Here is an 18802-nt window from a genome sequence, read left to right on the forward strand (position 1 = left end):
TTCAACAGCACAGTGTCCTTTCATTCTGTAATGAGAGCATGTAGATACAGAGTAATTCAGAAATAGCTATTAAATTAGAAATGCATATCCCACCTTAAAACTAGAGACCAGTCTACCTCTCAGTGTGGACATGACTTTAATCAGCCACTGGAAGACAAGATCACAGATAGGAATTTGCTTTAATTTGAGTTTGCCAGCCAGTGGGAAATGGTGACATGGACCCAGGTAGCCAGCAATGAGGTGACCCCAGGGTGGGCAGAGGCTGACCCAGATTACCTTAGTGCATGATTAACATCCTTTTCCTCATAGCAGAGGATATCTTGATTTTTCCCTACCTTGAAGCAGTTAAGCATTGTAACAAAGATTGGTATCTGTGACAGGGCTTGATTTGGGGAAGCTTTACAGGAGAGCTTATACTGGTCATACACCTACTGGTCATCATTCAGGGATACAGGAGGGTGGGCAGCACAGGAGTGTCATTTGCTCACAAGTAGCTCATAACCTGATGTAACTGTCTACAAAATCCTCTTTTGGGTCAAAATGATAGTGCACGTGGCTCCAGGCAGGGCTGGCTGTGCACTGGTACGTTCCCACTGCTGGACTCCAGCCTGACTGGGGTCAGATTGCTGGACTGCCCAACACGTCTTGTACCTGACTCTCCTGTGTGAGATTAAAAGAACTCATGAGGTTGTGGTGCTTATGGCTATAACAAAGGAGAAGCTTTCTCCAACATTCTATTACTTCAAGGCTCATTTTGCCTCTGCACGAGTGGAGGGCCAGAATTCAGCGACAGCTCAGAGCACAGATCTGCCACAATCCCAGCTTCTCCTGCTTGTTTAGCATCTTTAGACCTCCTGTGGGCTAGAAAGACAGAATCTGGCTTTTGCTTCCACGTGGTCATCCTGTTAAGAGTCCTCCTTCCTGCCACAGCCAGCTTCCCATATAGGACTTTAAACCACTTAATTAATCCATTTAAATGCACTAGATAACCTGGGGTAGTCTTCCTGCAAGGCCAGTGTGGACAAGCTATCAGCTGTTCCAGTAAGAGGAGAGGCAGTAATAACTATTGACAGGCAAACCCAGGACACAGTCTTTGCTTGGAAGAAAGGACAGCATCAACCCACCAGCAGCAACCACCCCACGAACAAGATCAGTGGAAGGAGACAGAGGAATCTTTTTCATGTGCTGAACTCCTGCTCTGCATTTTTCCCTCTCCTGGGCTAAGCCCCAGCAGAAGCAGAAACAACAGCCTGTCCTCTCAGCACTGCTGAAGCAAACAGGGCAGGAAAGAAGCAGATCCTGGCTAAAGCAAGCTCGTTTGCCAGTGCTTTTCTATTCCAATTAAAATGCAGAGATCCTGAGGCCAAATGTAACCCGATAATGAGGTGGGATCTTTCAGTTACAAAAGCCTCGATTTGTCTGTCTCTTCTGTAACATTTTGTGCTCACATGGAGAGCATCCAGCGGCCCTTTCCAGACGAGAGGAAGGGAAGCGGGGTCGTTAGTGATCAATGTTTTATTTTAGATCACCGCTGGGCACCAGAGGGCACGTTTCCAGTCTGGAGTGGAGAAATTCGATACACAGCCTGGCCTCCCGTGTCTGCAATGCACGCCAGCTGGGGGTGCTCCACGCAGGTCTGCATCCCTCACTCATTATTTTACAGACGTTAACGCTGCAGAAACCTCCCCAAAGGCCTGTTTCTTTGTCTCCAAAATCAGGATCACAGACAATATTTGCTCTACTCTTTTTAAGCACAACATCAATGCGTTTTGGCTCTCCCCTCAACTTTAAATATCATGACTGTGCATTTGAAAAGCAGAAAAAAGAGCTGCTGCCTCTGTTATTTCTCTGTGCTACATAATCTACAACAAAGGGACGGCAAAACAAAGATAAAGAGGGAAAAGAGCCTGGGAAGGAATAGTAAGGCATCACAAACATGAAACTGTGTTCAAAGAGGAGCTTCTCCTATCAAAGGCGACCTTGCAAAACAACTTTGTAGTGCTCCGGGTTGGTTTCGTTTGGGTTTTTTTAACGAGTTCAGATCAAACCTACCCCGTTCACCAGTAAAATCATCCTCTCTTCCCATAAGTGCTGCCCTCAATACTACTTGGATTCAGGAAGTCAAACAGGATTTTACTTATTGCTGACAAAATAGATTAATTAAGGATTTTCAAAGCAGCCTAATTCTTCTTGATAGGCAATTGAATTTGCATACTTAGCTCCCCTGGGCTCTTTTTGGACATTTCAGTCCAAGTCCTTCACAACTAACTGGAGGTTTGGAGCAGTGAGCCATAGGTATGTTAGAGAACTCCATTTCAAGAACTGCTTGGCACCTGAGTCCACAGCAGCTGAAATCCTGGGCAGAGCTCTGCACTGAGAATTGCTCTGCAGACAAACAAGACCAGAACCCTGCTGCAACTGTGTTGCTCCAGGAAAAATAAGGTAATATGCCCAAATTCCCCCCGATCTGACTCTACTGTTAAGGAAACCAGTGGAATCATTTATGTGGTAAAAGGCCTAGGAGGGCAAGAGTGTAGTTGTAACTTAAAACCTAGATTTTCAACACAAACCTCTCGAAAAAGAAGTTACAAGCTGCTGGAGGCAGGGAGAACAAGCACAAACCAAATAAACTATTCAAAGGTTTATTGGACCAAACAAAGGCAATTTTTACAGATTCAAGCCACTAGTATTACAGTCCTTTGTATAAGAGCCACCATCAGATACAAAACGAACAAACAAAACAAACAAAAGTAAAAAATACCCAGACAGCCATTGGAGTTGAAGAAATAGGCTGGCTTGCTGCCACTAGCAAAAAATCTGGACTCAACTATAGACTTTGCTGGATGTACATATTGCCATGTAACTTAAACACAACGTATATAAGGCATTCTTTGCATAGTTGGGTGCTCAGGACACAGTCAGCCAGCCAGCACCGAGGGGAGACAGTGGCTGTACCAGCGGGATGTTGAAGCAGAGGGTCCAGATGTGCCTAAATTCATATGCAAACCACTGAACACGCTTGCAGTTGTCGGCTGGGAAGGGGCAGCCCAGCCTCTTCTAAAGCTGAAGCCTCCTACTGTTCTTTAAATGAGCCCTTTCATTAAGAGTCTGCCAACCCCAGGCGCTGGAAAGGACAACTGTGTACAAGGTTTCAAGTATTGTCTGCATAGGAATTAAAAAGGAGGAGGGGGGGTGGGAAGCAGCCTGTTGGGTTTCTGATATGTTTGCAGTGTTAGCCAAGAGGCCATCGTGAAAGAGGAGCTTTGAAGGACACATCCCCACCCAGCCTGGTGTTTCTACACCACCACTAGAGGACTCAGACTCTCTACTGACTCTCACAAACCAGCTGGGTTTGATTTAAAATCTGCCATGTCTGAAGCAGGAATATGTGCCCAGCCAAATGGATCTGCTGTATGTGACAGCGCCGGGGGGAAATGCAGAACTCTGGCTCCCATGGACAAGCCACGGGGCTACCAAGAGAAGAGGGCACTGGAACAGCAAGCAGACAGGTAGAGGAACGGGGAATGTGCCTCTCCCAGGACCCCCACTATCTGATCCTGAGCCAGAGGAAACCCCTGGTGCCATAGCTACCCCTCTTGGGCCTCTCCTCTTGGGAACTGGAGTAGGGAAAAGTGAGGATCAAGATATTTACAGCAGCCAAAGTGTGGTCTCCTAAACCTCTGCCACAAACAGAACAGCTAAACTATCAATCTTCAGCACTTCCCGAGTCTCCTGAACACCTACAGAGTCAGGTCTCTGCTAAAATAACTACAGAAGCAAGATTTGAGTCAGTCCAGTCTGCCATACCTCACGTGGACCCCCCTTTGTCCCTCCACCCCTCAGAGTAAAGCAGCTTTGTACAACACGTGAAATCACAGGGAGTTCCCACTCCCCAGAAATAAAGAGGAGTTTGGCCCCAGGACAAAACAACTTGAGAGTCTGGTACAAGGTCCAGGCTGGTCTGGGAGAAGAGCTATGGTTTGTCCACCCCAGGAAAGGAACAACATGGATTTCATGGCCTAATACATGGTAACAAACACAACAGACTCGCTGCATATTTAGTGTTCACTTCGGGTTCTGTATGGGGGAGAGGGAGGAAGGTTCATCCCACCCCCCAGACACAACTCAAGTCATTGCTTGGGCCCAGCCCCAGTCCATGGAGCCACACAACAGGATCTCCTCAACCTTGACACCATGGGAGTTTTTGAAGAACTCAACTTCAGACCAAGAGGGGATCCCAAGTTTTGAGGGTTTATGGATTTCTCTTATGGGCGTGTTTGGTTGGTTTTGGTATTTCTCTCAAGCCTTTAAGGATGCCAAGGGATGCCTTTAGGAGGAGGCTAGGGACAACTTCATATAGTCTTCAGGTCTGCAAAGAGAAACAGGGAGAGAAATCATTTCAGTCATTTCACCCCTCAGGTTGGTTCATTATTATTCACATAAACGAGCAGGGGGAACACTCAGTGTGTGTTGGGGGGAAGGCAAGGCAACTTCCCCCCTCAGGGCAGAACAAGCCACTGTTTGCAAACATCATGCCTCTAAGAAGGATTCTGCTTCAAAGTCACCTGCAGCAGGATAGTTGAAACCCAATCAGAAGTGTAAATCCTCTTGTTCTGGCACCAAACTAAGTTACAGCCCTCCTGACCTACTAATGAGAGCTGGAGAAGCCCAACTAATGGGAAGCTTTCATTAGCTCCAGGGGTTACTGCCTCACCATCCTGTGCAGAGCCTCCCTGGGCCAGATTCCTCTTCCCACCTGCAGCCATATGAGACAAGAACGAGTACCAGTTTCTCAAGGCAGTGTCGTCCCTTCTCAATCTTCCTACGGATGTGTCTGTTCAAGGGAAGGAGGTAAAAACCCCAGACTCCCTGCTTCCATCTGTTGGGAAGCTCTCTCAGTATCCCAGGGAAGAAGGGTGAGATGATTAGATGTGTTTTATGAATGGGGACATCCAGGCACTTGCTCAAGGTCTTGCAGCATGATGTTGTTGACAGAACCAGGCTAGAAAATGTGGTCTCAGCTCGAACCTTTCACTCTGCCCTTGCTGCCCCAGCGCCTCTCATGGATCAGGGAACACTGGACAGCAGGGAACACCTGACAGAAGGCTGGGCAGCTACCCACAGACAAAGACCTGCACTGAGGTGGAGTGAAGCTACAACACACGTTACCTGGGCACTTACAAACACACACAGGTGCGCTCCAGCCTAATTCCTCCTGAATTCAGTCGGGTTCATTGTCCGTAACACCTGAACCTCATTTAAAATCCCCTGCTCCTGCCATCCACCAAGTAACAGCCTCATTTCTTCCTCTCTTCTTCTGCAAAACCTTCCCTTCTCCAGCAGCCTTGCCAGCACAGCCAGTGACCCGGATCCCGGGCGGGAGATGCCGGGTGAAGCGTCACGTGGGACCGCGGTTCCTCCAGCGACGTTGCGGGGGCTCAGCGGCCGCACCATTAGGACAAAGAAGGGAAATTCTCCAGGGTGGATAATCACTCCGCAGGATCCGCGGTGCCGAGGAGCGGATCATCCCGCTCAAGTCACGCAAGCGTAATCAGATTTCACGTGTGAGGGCATAAGCTCGTTGCCACGGGGGCCCAGGAGGGGAGGTCCCCTGCAGCCCGCCACAGTTGGAGCAGGGAGGGATGGAGGACGTCAGAGTGTCTCCCCTCACAGGAATACTCACCTCCAGGACAGCGCCAGGCTGGCAGCTGGGGTGAGAAGACCTCAAAACAAGCATGGCCTCCATGGAGGATGTCCATCAGAGCCCTAAATTCCCACCTGCACAACAGGGATACCCCTTTCTGCTCCCGGAGAAAGCTGTGAGGGGGATTAGACTAAAGAGCACAAGGCAGCCCCTCACTGGGACATTGGGGCCATATAACCCCCCTAGGCTGAGAAGCTCTGGCATTGCTGCCACAGAACCTGAAAGTCTTAATTAGCTTGGGATGGAGGCTCAGAGATTTGAGCCACTGCTTATCCTTGGCTCTTCCCTCCTTTCCATTCTCCTTGGATCAGCATGCTTTTCCCCAGCAGCACATCAATCAAACCAGGTTAGGGTCTTCTTTTGCCAGCAGCTATATCCTTTCTTCAGATATAGATTATCCAAATATCTGCCCTGGCCCACACTCAGGCCCAAGTTGCTGAATCGTATGATCCGTCAGCTGGACATGGCTCTGTGTGGAGAACAAGTAGCCCAGACAAAAGCAGGTCCTGGAATATGAGGGTGGCTCAGGGACTGAAGATCTCAAAGACCATGCTTTTCCTGAAGCATGGAAACTGCGTGTCCTTCTGGTGGCATCAGAAGCATTCCCCACACTCCAGCTCAGCCATGGCATTGGCACAGGGGTTCTTGCTTTTGAGAGCAGACAGCACCCCAGCACTGACAAACTGGCATTCCCATGTGCATTTACCTCTTGTGTGCAAAAGTCTGCAGCAGGTCAGGAAATCCTGTATCCCCTTTCATAACCTATAGCTTTCTAAAGGAGTCCTGAGTCACTCTGAGAAGATCCCACAGCATCTTGCTGTAACCACCTCTGGCATTTGCCCTTTTCGAAGTTTTACTCAGAAAGCTGATTTTCAGAAGAATGGAGCATTCCCAACTCCTTTCCCTGGCTTAGCTTGTCAGGACCATCAGTTGTCTGAAATCCTGGCAATCTGGCTCCAGACTCTTCTCACTCCAAACAAACTAGGACTGACCCTTGGAGATCAAGATCAAGTGAAGAAAGGCCCTGAGTGCTGGGCAGACCTGGCAATGGGTGGTCAAGCTCTCCCCAGGCAGTTTTCTCCCATCTCACTGCTGGGGTTGGTCCCATCATCCCTGTCTCTGTTTCTTTACCATGGGGACAGTAACCATCTCATTTCTGGTAGTGACCATAACCCAGTCTTCTCCAGGATCGAGATATCAGAGGAAGAATATGAGGAATGACATATTAAATCTAAGTTTTCCTGGTGGTCCCATAAATGTGGGCCAGTTGCTTCAGCCAATCAGTAAAAGACAGAGAGAGGATTTAAATGCAGAACAGGGAGACAGTGCTTAGACAAGAGAAGAGTGGGAGAGTGGGAAGTACCAAAAGGAGCTTCTATCAACACAAATCTGATATCCCTCCAGTGGGACAGAGAAGTTGAAAGGTGAACTGGACACTGGAAAATACCTCAGGAACACCAGTGGGTGCTGCTGGAGCTGGTATGACCAGGAAGCACAAGTCCCAGGGCCATTAGGACAGGGGCTGGTGAGGAGTCAGTGAGGACAGGGGCTGTGTCACCCCCAGAGCAGACCTTGCCCACCACCGTTTCAAGGCAGAAGCCTCCCACATTTCCCAGCCACAGCAGCAACAGCCAGAAAGGCCAGAGCACAGCCAGGAAGGTGGCTCAGGCTCCTGACTAGCTCAGCCAAGAGGCCATGACAACCTCCAATCATCGTGTGCCCATTCCCTTGCAACACTCCTGACCCCCCCAGCCAACACCAGAGCAGTGGGAAAAGCCATGGATGAGCCAGCCTGCATTTTCCTCCGGTGTTTGTACTCCAGCTCACTGCCTACCAGTTTGCTCCCAGCCTGGTGTGACACCCCAATTCCCCGCAGCGCTCGGTCTCTCCCGGCTGCAGGGGAGCTGCAGGGCAGGCAGAGCCAGGCTCCCAGTGAATCAGCAGGCACAGAACAGCCAGCTGCCCATGCTGCATGGGGTTAAGCAGAAGCAGATGAAGACAAGTTGTGAGCGCTGGGTGAGGGAGACACAGAGAAGCAGCCACAAGCTACAACAATTCAGGACCTGAGCCAGAAGAAAACACCCAGGAGCTCCAGCAGAGTTGCTATCTGAACTCAAATCTCATACCAAGGCAGGGTCAGAGACTCACACTGCAAAGCCTATGGGGGAGTTTGCAAAGGTTTCCTCTCTGGGACAGGAGGAGGAATAGGGGAAGGGGATTCCTGGCCTCCCTTTCCCTGGCTTTCCAAGGGAGGCATCCTGAGTTGCTCAGTTTTAAAGCTGCTGGGGATTCATGACTCAGTCATGACTATAAATAGGGGCCAGAGCTCAGTTCATTGACATCTCGTGGGTTAGAGGACATTTTCCCTGGGGATATGGTGTAGGCAGAGAACAGCACCAGGCCACCAGGAGACTCCCTCCTCATACAAGTGGAGCTTGGGATCTATGGAGGGAGCTTCAGAGCAGGGGGACCTCAGCAGGGACCCCCAAACACACAGTGCCCTTTCCTACAAGAGGCAGGTGGGAAGGAAACTCCTCCTACATGGTGTGTTTTGTGGCTGAAAGCAGCCTTGCTTATTGTGGGGCCATCCCCACGGCTGGTGGCTGCATGAAGCAGTGGCCAGCCTGACCTGCAGAGTCCCACAGCCCTGGGCTCTGCAGTCCCTTGCTGCTCCCTTCCCCTTGCTGCTGCTCCTCTTCCCTCAGCCTGGGACAACTATCGTGCTGCAGAAGATGAGAAGCAAACAAATAATAAAACCCCAAACTTACCAGCTCCCCTCATCCAAAAGAAGCACCATGCTGGACAGGACTGGACAGGACAGGACAACAAAGCCATTGGGTAAGGGGAAGGTTAGCAAAGAGAAGGAAGGGGAGAGAGGCCCAGATTTCATGCCACACAGAGAGGGGAGCAAGCAAGCGAGCCAGGGTTATGTGATGGCAATGCAGGGGGTGGACAGGGACAGATGCCAATGGACAGCTCTCCCAAAACGCAGCCTCCTCCAGCCCTGTCCACCCACTTATTTTTGGAAGGCCAGTAGTGGAGATGTTTGAAATAGGTCGAGGTCTGTCAACACAGTCATTAAACCCCTGCAGCTGCTTCCTGCCCTTTTGTGCTCCGAAGTTGTCATCACCAGCATTGTCTCATTCAAAAATGAACTTCAGCATGGTCGTCCCTCAAGCCACAGCTGCATCCCCACTGATCCAGGATGTCTGGCAGAGCAGGGAACCGTCTCTCCTCTCTGCCATTCCCTAGAGCCAGGGTTTGCCCAGGGCACCCTGCCTTGCTGAAACTCCAGGATCCAAGCCCAGTTTTATTCAGTGCCTTGTAACCAAGAGGCACTCTGAGCCCAGCTGAGGAGGAGACAGGTTTCCATTGCTAAGCTACCACCAAGAAAAGGGATGAGCATGAGATTTACAGCCATCCAATTCCCCTTGCATGAATTCAAACTTGCAGGTGAGCCCTAGGCTTAAACCCAGTCTGTGTTAAAGCAGCGTCACCTCAACCCATCCACGGCTGGCCAGGAAGTGAGAAGGGAGGACTGAAAGGCAGGAGGAGAGTTTGCTCCTAGAATGGGTCACCTGGCTGTGGGAACTGAGCCCATTAGCCAGGGAAACAGGGCAGCCATCCCTACCTTCTCTTTGGTCTTACAGAGGCTGACTGTGGTCTGGGGGATCACCTGCTCCATCCATGAGTGCCCCTGCCAACAGCAGAGCCTGTTTGGTGCCAGTCATTGACACCCTGTCCAAGGGGTCTGTAACAGTGCCCTAGCCAAGGCCCCATGGGGCAACTTCTGGCTCCTCACTCCCACCTCTCCCTCAACCCCAGAAACAAGACAGAGGACAGAGAGGTGAGACCTTTCCACAGCCTGTCAGTTGGGATCTGCTCTCCTTGCTCCAGCCAACACACCTGGACAAGGACAAGAGTGACAAGGACAGAGCACAGACGGCTCAAACCCTCAGCACCACGGGGGCCAACCAGGGCTTGGCTGGGACCTGCTCTGCCTCGTGGAGAGTGGCAGAGACCCAAGGGGATGGTTTCTCCTCATTGTTTTCTCTTTTCCTATGAGTGGAGCCTTGTTGCAGCTGTCAACGCTCAGCAGAGATCTGACCATACTCATTTCTAACTAAACAAAAAAACAACCACTAACCTCCTTCAACCTTAAGGGAGGTTTCAAGAGCAGCTGGCAGAGACCATTCCAATCTATCCATGAGGCCCAGGTCCTGAAGGCACACTGGGGAGCCCTTCCTCTTGCTCCCTCACCCACACGAGCATTGCACCGTGGCAGCTACAGTTGGCAACAGATGGCCAAAAGCCTCAGGTGCAGAAGAGAAGGATTAGGGAAATACACTGAGCTGCCTTGACGAAGGGCTGCATCCTTCCCCTGCACTCTTCCCCTTCCTGCCCAGACTGTTTTTCTCCCCCAGGGAAGCAAAGGCTTCGTGCTTCTGTTCTAGAAGTACTGGTGATCCACCAGGTGTCATCAAGCCCAGCCACCACCCCAGCAGATGTATTTGCCAACAGGATTTACTATTCTCCTCCCTCGCTGAGCACTCCTTTTATTTTCTAAGGCTGAAGTCACCAGAAGCAGGAAGTTGCATCACTCAGTAAAGGTCACATTCCTTCCCCTTTAGGTCCAGATTTAGCACCAGTTTGAAACCACAAGACTCAAGTGAATACCAGGGAGGACAACCACAACTTCTGCAGGGATGCAGGTTAGAACAGAAGTGGGTTTTTTGGTTCAATAGACAAATCTATTGCATGTCCATCTTCTCCTGTCTGAAATCCTACAGCTCCTCCTAGAACAGACAAGGAATACTTTCAATGGCATCTCAAAAAACAAAGGGTCCCAAAATTCAGACTTGTAGTCTACTGATCAACACATTAAGTAGCCTCAAGGGAATCTGGGAGCACCACTTGCATTTCTGGAATGTTGCTTACAAGATGCTTCATATGGGAACCTGTTGGTCCGTGGGAAAACTGGAGGAGTGGCAGGGCTAAAAGCAAACCCTAAACCTGTTTCAGCTTTAGTAAGACACCTTAGGACTAACGACCCAATCAGCAGCCCAGATTTTCTCAATCAGTAAAAGGAAGTGGTTGTGGGATATCCAACTTCAGGCATCCAAGATGGAAGAGGTGATCATCCCAATGTGAGAGCCCTCATTCCCCCTGGAGTGCTCATGGAAAATGAGGTGGAGGCAGAGAGGAGCAGACTCATTAATCTGTTATGAGGAGGGAAGGGGAGGACATGGGGAGGGAGGTGGGACAGGCAATCAACTGCAGCTCAGAAACAAACCCTCCCCTAGAAAATAAGACCCCAAACCAAAACAAAGCAAAAAAAAAAAAAAAAAACAAAAACAAACAAACCACCAAACCAAGGCATGAGCAGATGTTACCAGTGGTACCACTACTTCTAAGTAGCAGCATTTCCTTACCAAAAAGATTTGCAAGAATGTTTGTGGCCGAGGACCTAAGGTACTTGCTACAGAGATGTGAGATCAGAGGTCAGCTCAATCCTGCAACATAAAGGCGGCAAACCTGGGTCACGGCAGGTCAGCAGCACAGTCGGGGTGCATGGCATGGGGGAGAGGGATGGAAGGACAAGGAGAAGGGTGCAGGACAAGGCTGAGCCACTGCGCTCAGCTCGCCCAGGAGCTTACCTGGCAGCAGCCCTGCCCCCTTGCACCGCCTGCGAGGCCTGCAATGAAAAGCTGCTGATGCCGCAGTGAAGATTTGAGGGGGGGAAAAGTAAGCCAGTGACAAAGCAAGACAAAAAAAAAAAAATTCACAAAGCTGCCTTAAAGAAATGAACAACACAAATATGGGAGAGAAGAAAACAAAGGAGCAGTAGGAAAAACACATCTGCCAGTGTGGCTCCCCAGCATGGAAGGCTGTTGAGAGCCTCCGAGGGACACGAAGCCCAGGCACTGCCCATCAGTTCTAGGTGCACTGTCCTGCCCTGGGAATGCTCCAAGCAGACATGAGCAGCGATGCCTGGGAGATGGTGTGTGCCCAGGACACGTCCATCACCCTCTGGAGCCTGTTGCACAGTCCTGAGTACGAAACCCCCATCTCACTGCTGTCCATAGGCAATGTTCCCTCAGTGTCCCCAGGTGACATTTGTTGCCACAGTGGAACCAGCCCAAGGACCTGCAGGACTTCTGGCCCTGAAAACCTGAGCAGTCACTGCTCAGCTGGTTTGGATGGAGCTGCTGGAGCAAAGAGTTTGAATTTGCCAGTTGGAGGTATGCTTTTCCATTGGTGTTTAGCAGGATCCTGAAAAGCAATTCCCATTGAGCCCCATGGGTGTCTCTGACCTTCACTCAGTTAATTCCATCACCGCCCTCCCAGATGAAAAATACAGCGACAGTAACAGCCCTGCTCAGTGTTTTATAGGGTGGGGGCTTCAGGCACAATAAAGATATAACAAAAGAAAGAAAGCAAACTATTTTTTCCTGATGGCACCAATGCAGAATCATTTCTGCTGTCCCCAGGGGAGGTCAGGTCTCTGGATTTACTCTGCCTACCACAACACCCTGCTCACACCACAGAGTTAAACTCAGCCAGCCCAGCTGCTGGAATCACAGAGATGATTCCCAAGAGCCTCGAGGCAAGGCAGGACATGCCTGAGCCAGGGGAGAGGTGTGATCCCCTCATCATTGCCTTCCCCACTGCTCTCAAGCTTCCTCTTGGTTCTTTACACCTCACCAGCTGGGATGGTACTTAGACCACGATAGGACAGGCAAGGAAAAATGCCCCTAAATCATTCTGGGAGGTGCACACCACTGGGAGGAGAATTGAGTCCAACAGCCCTTGTTGAGCCACCACAGGGAAATCAGTTCCTTGGAGTTCACCCAAGAGGGAAGGGGTGTGAGCTGCAGACATCTGTAAGGAAGCAGCCTGCCACAGAGCCCTCAGCTGTGGGCTTATTCCCTTGTAAAGGCTGGGAAATCTTGAGCTAGAGAGCTTGGTTTCTGTAACAGGACAGGTTCTTCCTTTCTTCATACAGGGCTCAGGAGGACACTTCAGGAAAGAAAAAGTGTGACATGGACAATCCTCCATCTCTACCTGGCCCACTACATGGCAAATCCTCACCACTCTCAACTGAGGAGACAGCCCTGGGTATGGACACTTCCAGTGTCAGCCCCATCTCAGAGAGCTCTAAAGCCTCACACTCACTCACTTCACTCCAGTATTTCTGAGCTGTGCCCGTGTCCTTGGTTTGGAGAACACCCACAGGGCAAAGGGAGGGGAAGTAGCTACAGATCAGGTCCTCAACAGATATTCAACATAGTACTAACGGGATCAGGAGAACTACAGCAGTAGCATCAGCTGGAAAATTTGGTCTAAGCATCCAGAGAAGCTTGAACAGCTCCAAAAGTATATAGGGCCACAGTGTCTCCATCTCCTAAATCAGTGACTTCATTTGTTCTCTTGTCTTCCTGGGTGGGAGAGGTCTGGAACACTGGTGCTCTGAGACTACCAGAGCAGTATGGGGAAGAGAGGTCTGAGCACAGCCAGCTTGCTCCAAGGGCACGTCAATCTGGTGGGCTTGGGCAAGAAGAAAAAGGAAACTCAGCTTACCTTTGTTCTTCCTCGAGCTCCTCTTTGGACATCATTGACTTGTACTGGTTTCCCCTCAGCTTTCCAGGACTGTATTTAAAAGAGAACGTCTCATCTGCAGCTGGAGAGGGGAGACAAAAAAGAGCAAGGGATCTGTGAACCAGAGACCTCCCCAGAGCACAACCAACAGCGCTGGGGCTCTTCCCTCGGGATGATCTCCGACCTCTGCTCCTGCAGCCCAAAGGCTGTGGCCACCCCAGCACACTTCCTGAGTCAGCTCCAGTCTCCAGAAAGCCCAGGCAGAGTCAGGGAAGCACTGTGGGTTGCAGAGGACAGCCAAGGTGCTGCTGGCCAGAGCATGGCAGGAGTCCCGGCTGCAGCCAGCGCTGGAAACAACGAGGGCTGCTGCGAGCGAGCAGCCTGCTTGGAAGCAGATCCAAGTAAATCCTAAAGCACGGGAACCATATGCTATTGTTCTCCCTGGATTCAAAGCCCTGCAAGCCCATCTTGGCTTATCAAGACATGCTAATCCTGCCCTGATTAACTCTCGGCATTTTCCACTTCTCCTCTCCAGACTCGCGTTCCTCCTCCCTCCCTCCCTCTCCTGTCCAGGGGCCCTTTCCCATGCTTGGGGCTCACGAATGGTGCCACGAAGAGCTGTCCCAGGCCACGTAGCCCAGCAGCTCCTGGCAGCCCTTGACAAAGCTCGTGAAGAAAGGAGATGCCAGATGGCAAATTCCAGGACTGCAAACAGCACTGAGCCAGGGCAGCACCAACACAGCTGGGTCCAAGTCCCTCTGTCACCAGCCAAAAGACCTGAAGAGGAAACCATGGTTTCCTTCTCCAGGCCAGGATGCTCTCCCACCCAGCTCGCCAGCCTCAGCCCTGTGCTAATTAGAGCACCAAAGCTCACAGACCCTGAGCCAAAGCCGATCCTTTTCCAATCGGATTTTGCTCGAGCACTATTTGCTTTTAAAAACCTCTCTCCCCTGCTTTATCTTCCTACAGATGGGAGGAAACAACAGGAGGGGAGGTCAATCCAAAAGGCGGCCCAGGAGGAGCGGCTGCTTTGGGTAGTCGCCTTTACCAGTTATCTGTGGGCTGCTTATCTGGGAACCTTTATCTCTCAAGGACTGCAGGACTCAGCTGCTTCACATCCAGCCATCCAGCACTGCTGTTTCCACATCCACCCAGAAACATCTGCCACTTCCCCCATCCCTCAGAGCTCTGGAGATACTTCCAAGGGGTGCACAAAACAAAGACGTTATTGCATTATCTGCATGGCCCCTCAAAATTGCACATTATGCACAAACCAGATATGGAGGATGATATGTCCCAGCACCAGCAGGGCTCCAAAAGTGGTGAAACTCCCCTGTTTTCTGTGGCAGGAGAGAAAGCTCTGACTTGCATATAACCCATGGGCCCATCCTCTGCCCCCAGTCACTTAGGAAGCCCCTCCTAATCCTCTCTACTGCTATTGTGGGCACCACATTCACAAAAGTTTTTCCTCCTGCACTTGCCCAAAAGAAAGGCACCTCACAGCCCCTTTCCTCCCTTCCTCACCCAGAAGGATTCAGCATCAGCAGCTTCCCCTCTGTTTTCCGATAAATACTGCCCTTAAGGATTTTTCTCCCTGTGTCTGAGATCAGCTGCTTGATGTAGGCATTTCTCCAACCCCAAGCTCGTGCACACATTCAGCCGCTGCCAGACCTTGGGGACTGCCATGTAAAAGGCAAGTCAGAGCCTCATCTCATAGGTGAGGAGACCAGAGATCTCAGAAATGAGCAGTACTGACATCTACATTTCCTCACTTCTTTACAGCTCCATGCTCCTGGTCTTGGGGAGCTTCCCTGGGAAGTCTTGGTGGGTTACAGCTCAGGTACTGATCTGGAGTGTTTCTCTAATCCCAAAATGCCATCAGAGCTCCTGGGGGAGCAACAAGGCAACCCTTTCCCTACCATCACCACAAGTGTCCCAACACAAGCAGCCCAATGCTCTGGTCCCTCGGCCCCAAACGTTCAGCTCGGCCATATCCCACTTCCTTCTGTGGGAAAACCCTCCCCATGGGCAGACAAACAAACCTGGCCAGCTGGAAACAAGCAGTAATGCTGCAGCTTATCAGCCCTTTGGAGGGCCATAAAAGTGCATGGAAAGAAAATTCATCTGGCTGCTGCTTTGGGAGATATTAGGAGAAAGAAAAAAAAAAGAAAAGAGGGTGTAACATCCTGTTCCTTACCCTGGTGCAGAGCAGGAGCTGTTTTGTTACCTCTGTATAGCTCGCCTGCTTTCAAGGACAATTCAGATTGTTTCCCTCACGTGGTATTCTGCCAAGTAAACTGAAATTTGGGGTTTTGCCTGGTCCCAAAAGGGCAGTTTAGTTGCCACCTCACCAGAAAATAATAAGGGAAGAGGCAGGCAGAGAAACTCCCCTTCTCCCTGCCCACATGGTGTGGTTAAAAAGGACCCAGTTTGCGGCTTTGGAAACCTCTGGCTGTTTTCTGAGTTCGGGAACTTTCTTTGCAGGTCGAAAACAAACTTCAGGAAACACTCAGAATAAGGGGAGGCTGGGTTTTCATGCAGACAGGGAAAACACTACAGAAATAGGAGGTGACCTACTTACTCAGAGCATCTGTGAGTTCATATTAAAGAAAACATTTGTCTTTCATCTCTCTGCCCTCACGTTGCCAGCGCTGTGACCCTGAGCTGGCAGGGTGAGAGCAGCCCCAAGAGTGCACCTCTCCCCTAAACATGCTTGCTCTGTGTTCCACATGTGCTCCCGGCCCCAAGTGAGGGGAAAGGCTGCTCAGAGTGGCTTTTGTCACTCAAGGAAGGAGTGAAGCTGATCCCAGCAAAGCCAGGGCAGTGCCAGTATTCCCAGCTGCATCCCACTTGCCTCCACATCCCACCAAGCCATCGCTTTGCCCAGTCCCATCATAAAACCCTTCAGGAATGGTGTGAATAATTCAGGAGGGGAGTTGGTGGCTGTCTGCAGGAGATTCCTGGGGAGGATACTGGGCTAGCCTGGACTCACAGCCAGGGACTGTCATCTCCTGATCCCAAGCCACAGCCACTTCAAGATCATGCCCAGCAGTGTCAGAGCAGCCCTGAAACAGAGCTGAACCCAAGGAGGCAGAGCCCAGCAGAGCATCCACTTGGCAGGATAAATCCATCATTCCTCAAATCAGATCTCCTGCAGCCCTGTGTGGTAACATCCCCAATCACCAGCGCTGCAAGGAAGCCTAACAGGGTGGGATAGGTGTGTTTTGGGAACCCTGCTTCAAGAAGCGCTTCCCCCACCTTGCAGGAACGGCACCAAGATTAAAATTTGATTCTCTGTAGCATTAGGCATAATCCTCCCAAGCCGGGGGATTGCCACACAGCACCTTAAAACGACCAAGCAGAAAGTGGGGCAGGGAAGGGGGAACACACCAAGCTCTCCTGCTGCCCCAGCTGGCCCCAACCATCCCCAGCCAGGACTCCTGGGGACATCCCAGCACCGCCAGGGCTGCTCAGGAGAGCAAGAGTCTCCTTCAGACACACATTCCTGCTTGGGCACCATCTGTTTCATTTTCTTAGGAGTGCAGCAGTTGTCACCCCACTTAGCCAATTAATCATTTTCCAATCAACTAATTGGCTAATCAGTTAAACGTGGCTCTGACCAAAGCCCCCGGAGATTGTCCTGGATGTGAGCAAGGAGCTTTTGGGGCAGCTGCCTCACGAAGCTACCCCACAGCAAACAGCCCAAGGGCATTTTGGGAAGCAAACAGGGGTAGGAATTTCTTCTCCGTTTCCTGGAGGAAGGAGACCATCCCCAGATGGTTCAGACCTGTCCATACCCTCCCTGCAGGGTGCTGGCTTGCTTGGCACTCACCATCCTCATCCTCGGGCTCTCTCACCACCAGCTTCTCGTTTTCTGAGTCCACCTCTTCCTCCTGGAGGAGTTAAAAACAGAGCAGCCATGAGGAGAAGGTGCTGTGCTAAATAACTGTGCTTGCTTAAGGCACCAGAGCCCTCAGGGCTGGGAAGCAGAGCCCGCAGCGAGGGCTGGATGCCCTTTTCCTGCTTCTTCCATGGAATGGGCCAAAAGGATGATTGCTAATGAGTGAGGTTCATTACTGTGCTTTCCCCTCACTAATCAGTCAGGGGGATCTGGCCCACCCAAAGGCTGAAGACTGCAAATGCCTCCTCATAATCGAGGGGATATTAAGGTTTTTAGGAAGAACTTGCTATCCTGGTGTCCCCAGGCACAGCCTGAGCACCCTCCAGGGCTGCACCCACTGTGCTCCCCACCCTGTCCAGGGATGTGCAGGGGACTGAGCCACGGGGATTTCTGTGTGCCCCCAGGCCAGGCTTGCACAGACTGTCCCAGAGCTGGGAAGGGTCCCCAGCCAAAGCCACCTTGCAGCCACGGGCCAAGCAGCTGCTGCAAAGCACAGGAGCACTCACCAGTCGGGACCAGTGGTCAAACCAGTGCTGGGGGTTTGTGCTGAGACCCCTCCAGGAGCCCTTCCAGCCTCACCTGGCAGGACCCCCCAGAGACACCACTGGCTCCTGCCCATGCACCCCCAGCCTCTCGCTCCTCCAAGAGGTGCCCACCCTCACACACTGTGGTGGCAGCAGATTAGAGTTGATCTCTGGAGCACAGACAGGAGCAACAACAGAACATTTTTGGTGGATTTTTTTTGTTTTTTTTAAACCCAAAGCAATTTTGGAAGTTTTGGGGTTGCCTCCTACAAGCTACTACAAGCTTTATCAAGCCCAGATTCCTTTCCCTTGCAGAAAGTCATGCAAACTGCAAGCAGGGAGGGAGAGGAGCATTCCAGCTCTGGAGATAAGTCAAGGACACATGGCAGAGCCCCTGCATGTGTGAGTTCCTCCTGCAGAGCACAGTGCCCCTGGCTGTTAAGCCTTGTGAGCCGAGCCCAGGGCCACCAGCACCCTGGGGCACATGTCCTCCTGCATCCTCCCAGTGTATCCCATGGGCTGGCATGCAAAGGGCAAAGCACATGGGAGAGAGGGGAAGGAGCATGGAGAGAGGCTGTTGAGCCACCACGGTATCAAGGGGCACATGGGAAAAGATGGGGTGAAGGAGACCCAAGGGAAACAGAGCTGATCTAAGAAGGACCACGCACAGAGCTGAGAACTGGCTGTGGATGAGCTGCTGGAGCGTGGCCCCAGCCCAGAACTCGGTTAGTTTGTCATCGGGGAGGAATGTGCACTATTCACAGCCATTTGGCTTCTTCTTGCCACCCTGCTCCCCAGAAGGAGATGCCACCGAGCCCCCCGCCCACAGCAGTCACTGCTATTTTGGGCCACACTTCCAAACATGGGCACTTCCCGCTGGACACACGGACTCTCCCTGAGGATGGCTGGGGAGGCACCCAAAGGAGCAGCCTCAGGGGGGGTGAAAGGAAGGAATGCTCAGCCCTGGTGACTCATCCACCAGTCCAGGGCAGCAATTCCCCATTGCATCCATGTGTCCCTGTGAGCCAGGACACCCCTAGGGACATCCTTGAGGACCTGACACAAGAAGAGAGA

The 18802-nt window shown here is 51.3% G+C and overlaps 1 protein-coding gene across 6 annotated transcripts in view; it reads right to left on the bottom strand.

Annotated features, from left to right (window-relative positions):
* Positions 1–18802, bottom strand: part of MXRA7 (matrix remodeling associated 7) — a 29332-nt gene that overhangs the window by 2513 nt on the left and 8017 nt on the right. Inside the window, exons 3-7 of one of the 6 annotated variants that reach the window (XM_027886079.1) lie at positions 17136–17196; positions 13286–13385; positions 11362–11412; positions 11137–11217; positions 2627–4369 (exon numbers count right to left, since the gene is read on the bottom strand). In XM_027886079.1, coding sequence (XP_027741880.1) covers positions 11184–11217; positions 11362–11412; positions 13286–13385; positions 17136–17196 — 246 coding nt within the window. In that variant the 3' untranslated portion in view covers positions 2627–4369; positions 11137–11183. The other 5 variants (XR_003571486.1, XM_027886081.1, XM_027886080.1 and 2 more) reach the window with 5 other exon arrangements.

This window comes from Empidonax traillii, unplaced genomic scaffold, assembly GCF_003031625.1.
Source record: "Empidonax traillii isolate 1590-97213 ecotype Southwest subspecies unplaced genomic scaffold, ASM303162v1 scaffold177:size1754471, whole genome shotgun sequence".
Taxonomy (NCBI): Eukaryota; Metazoa; Chordata; class Aves; order Passeriformes; family Tyrannidae; genus Empidonax; species Empidonax traillii.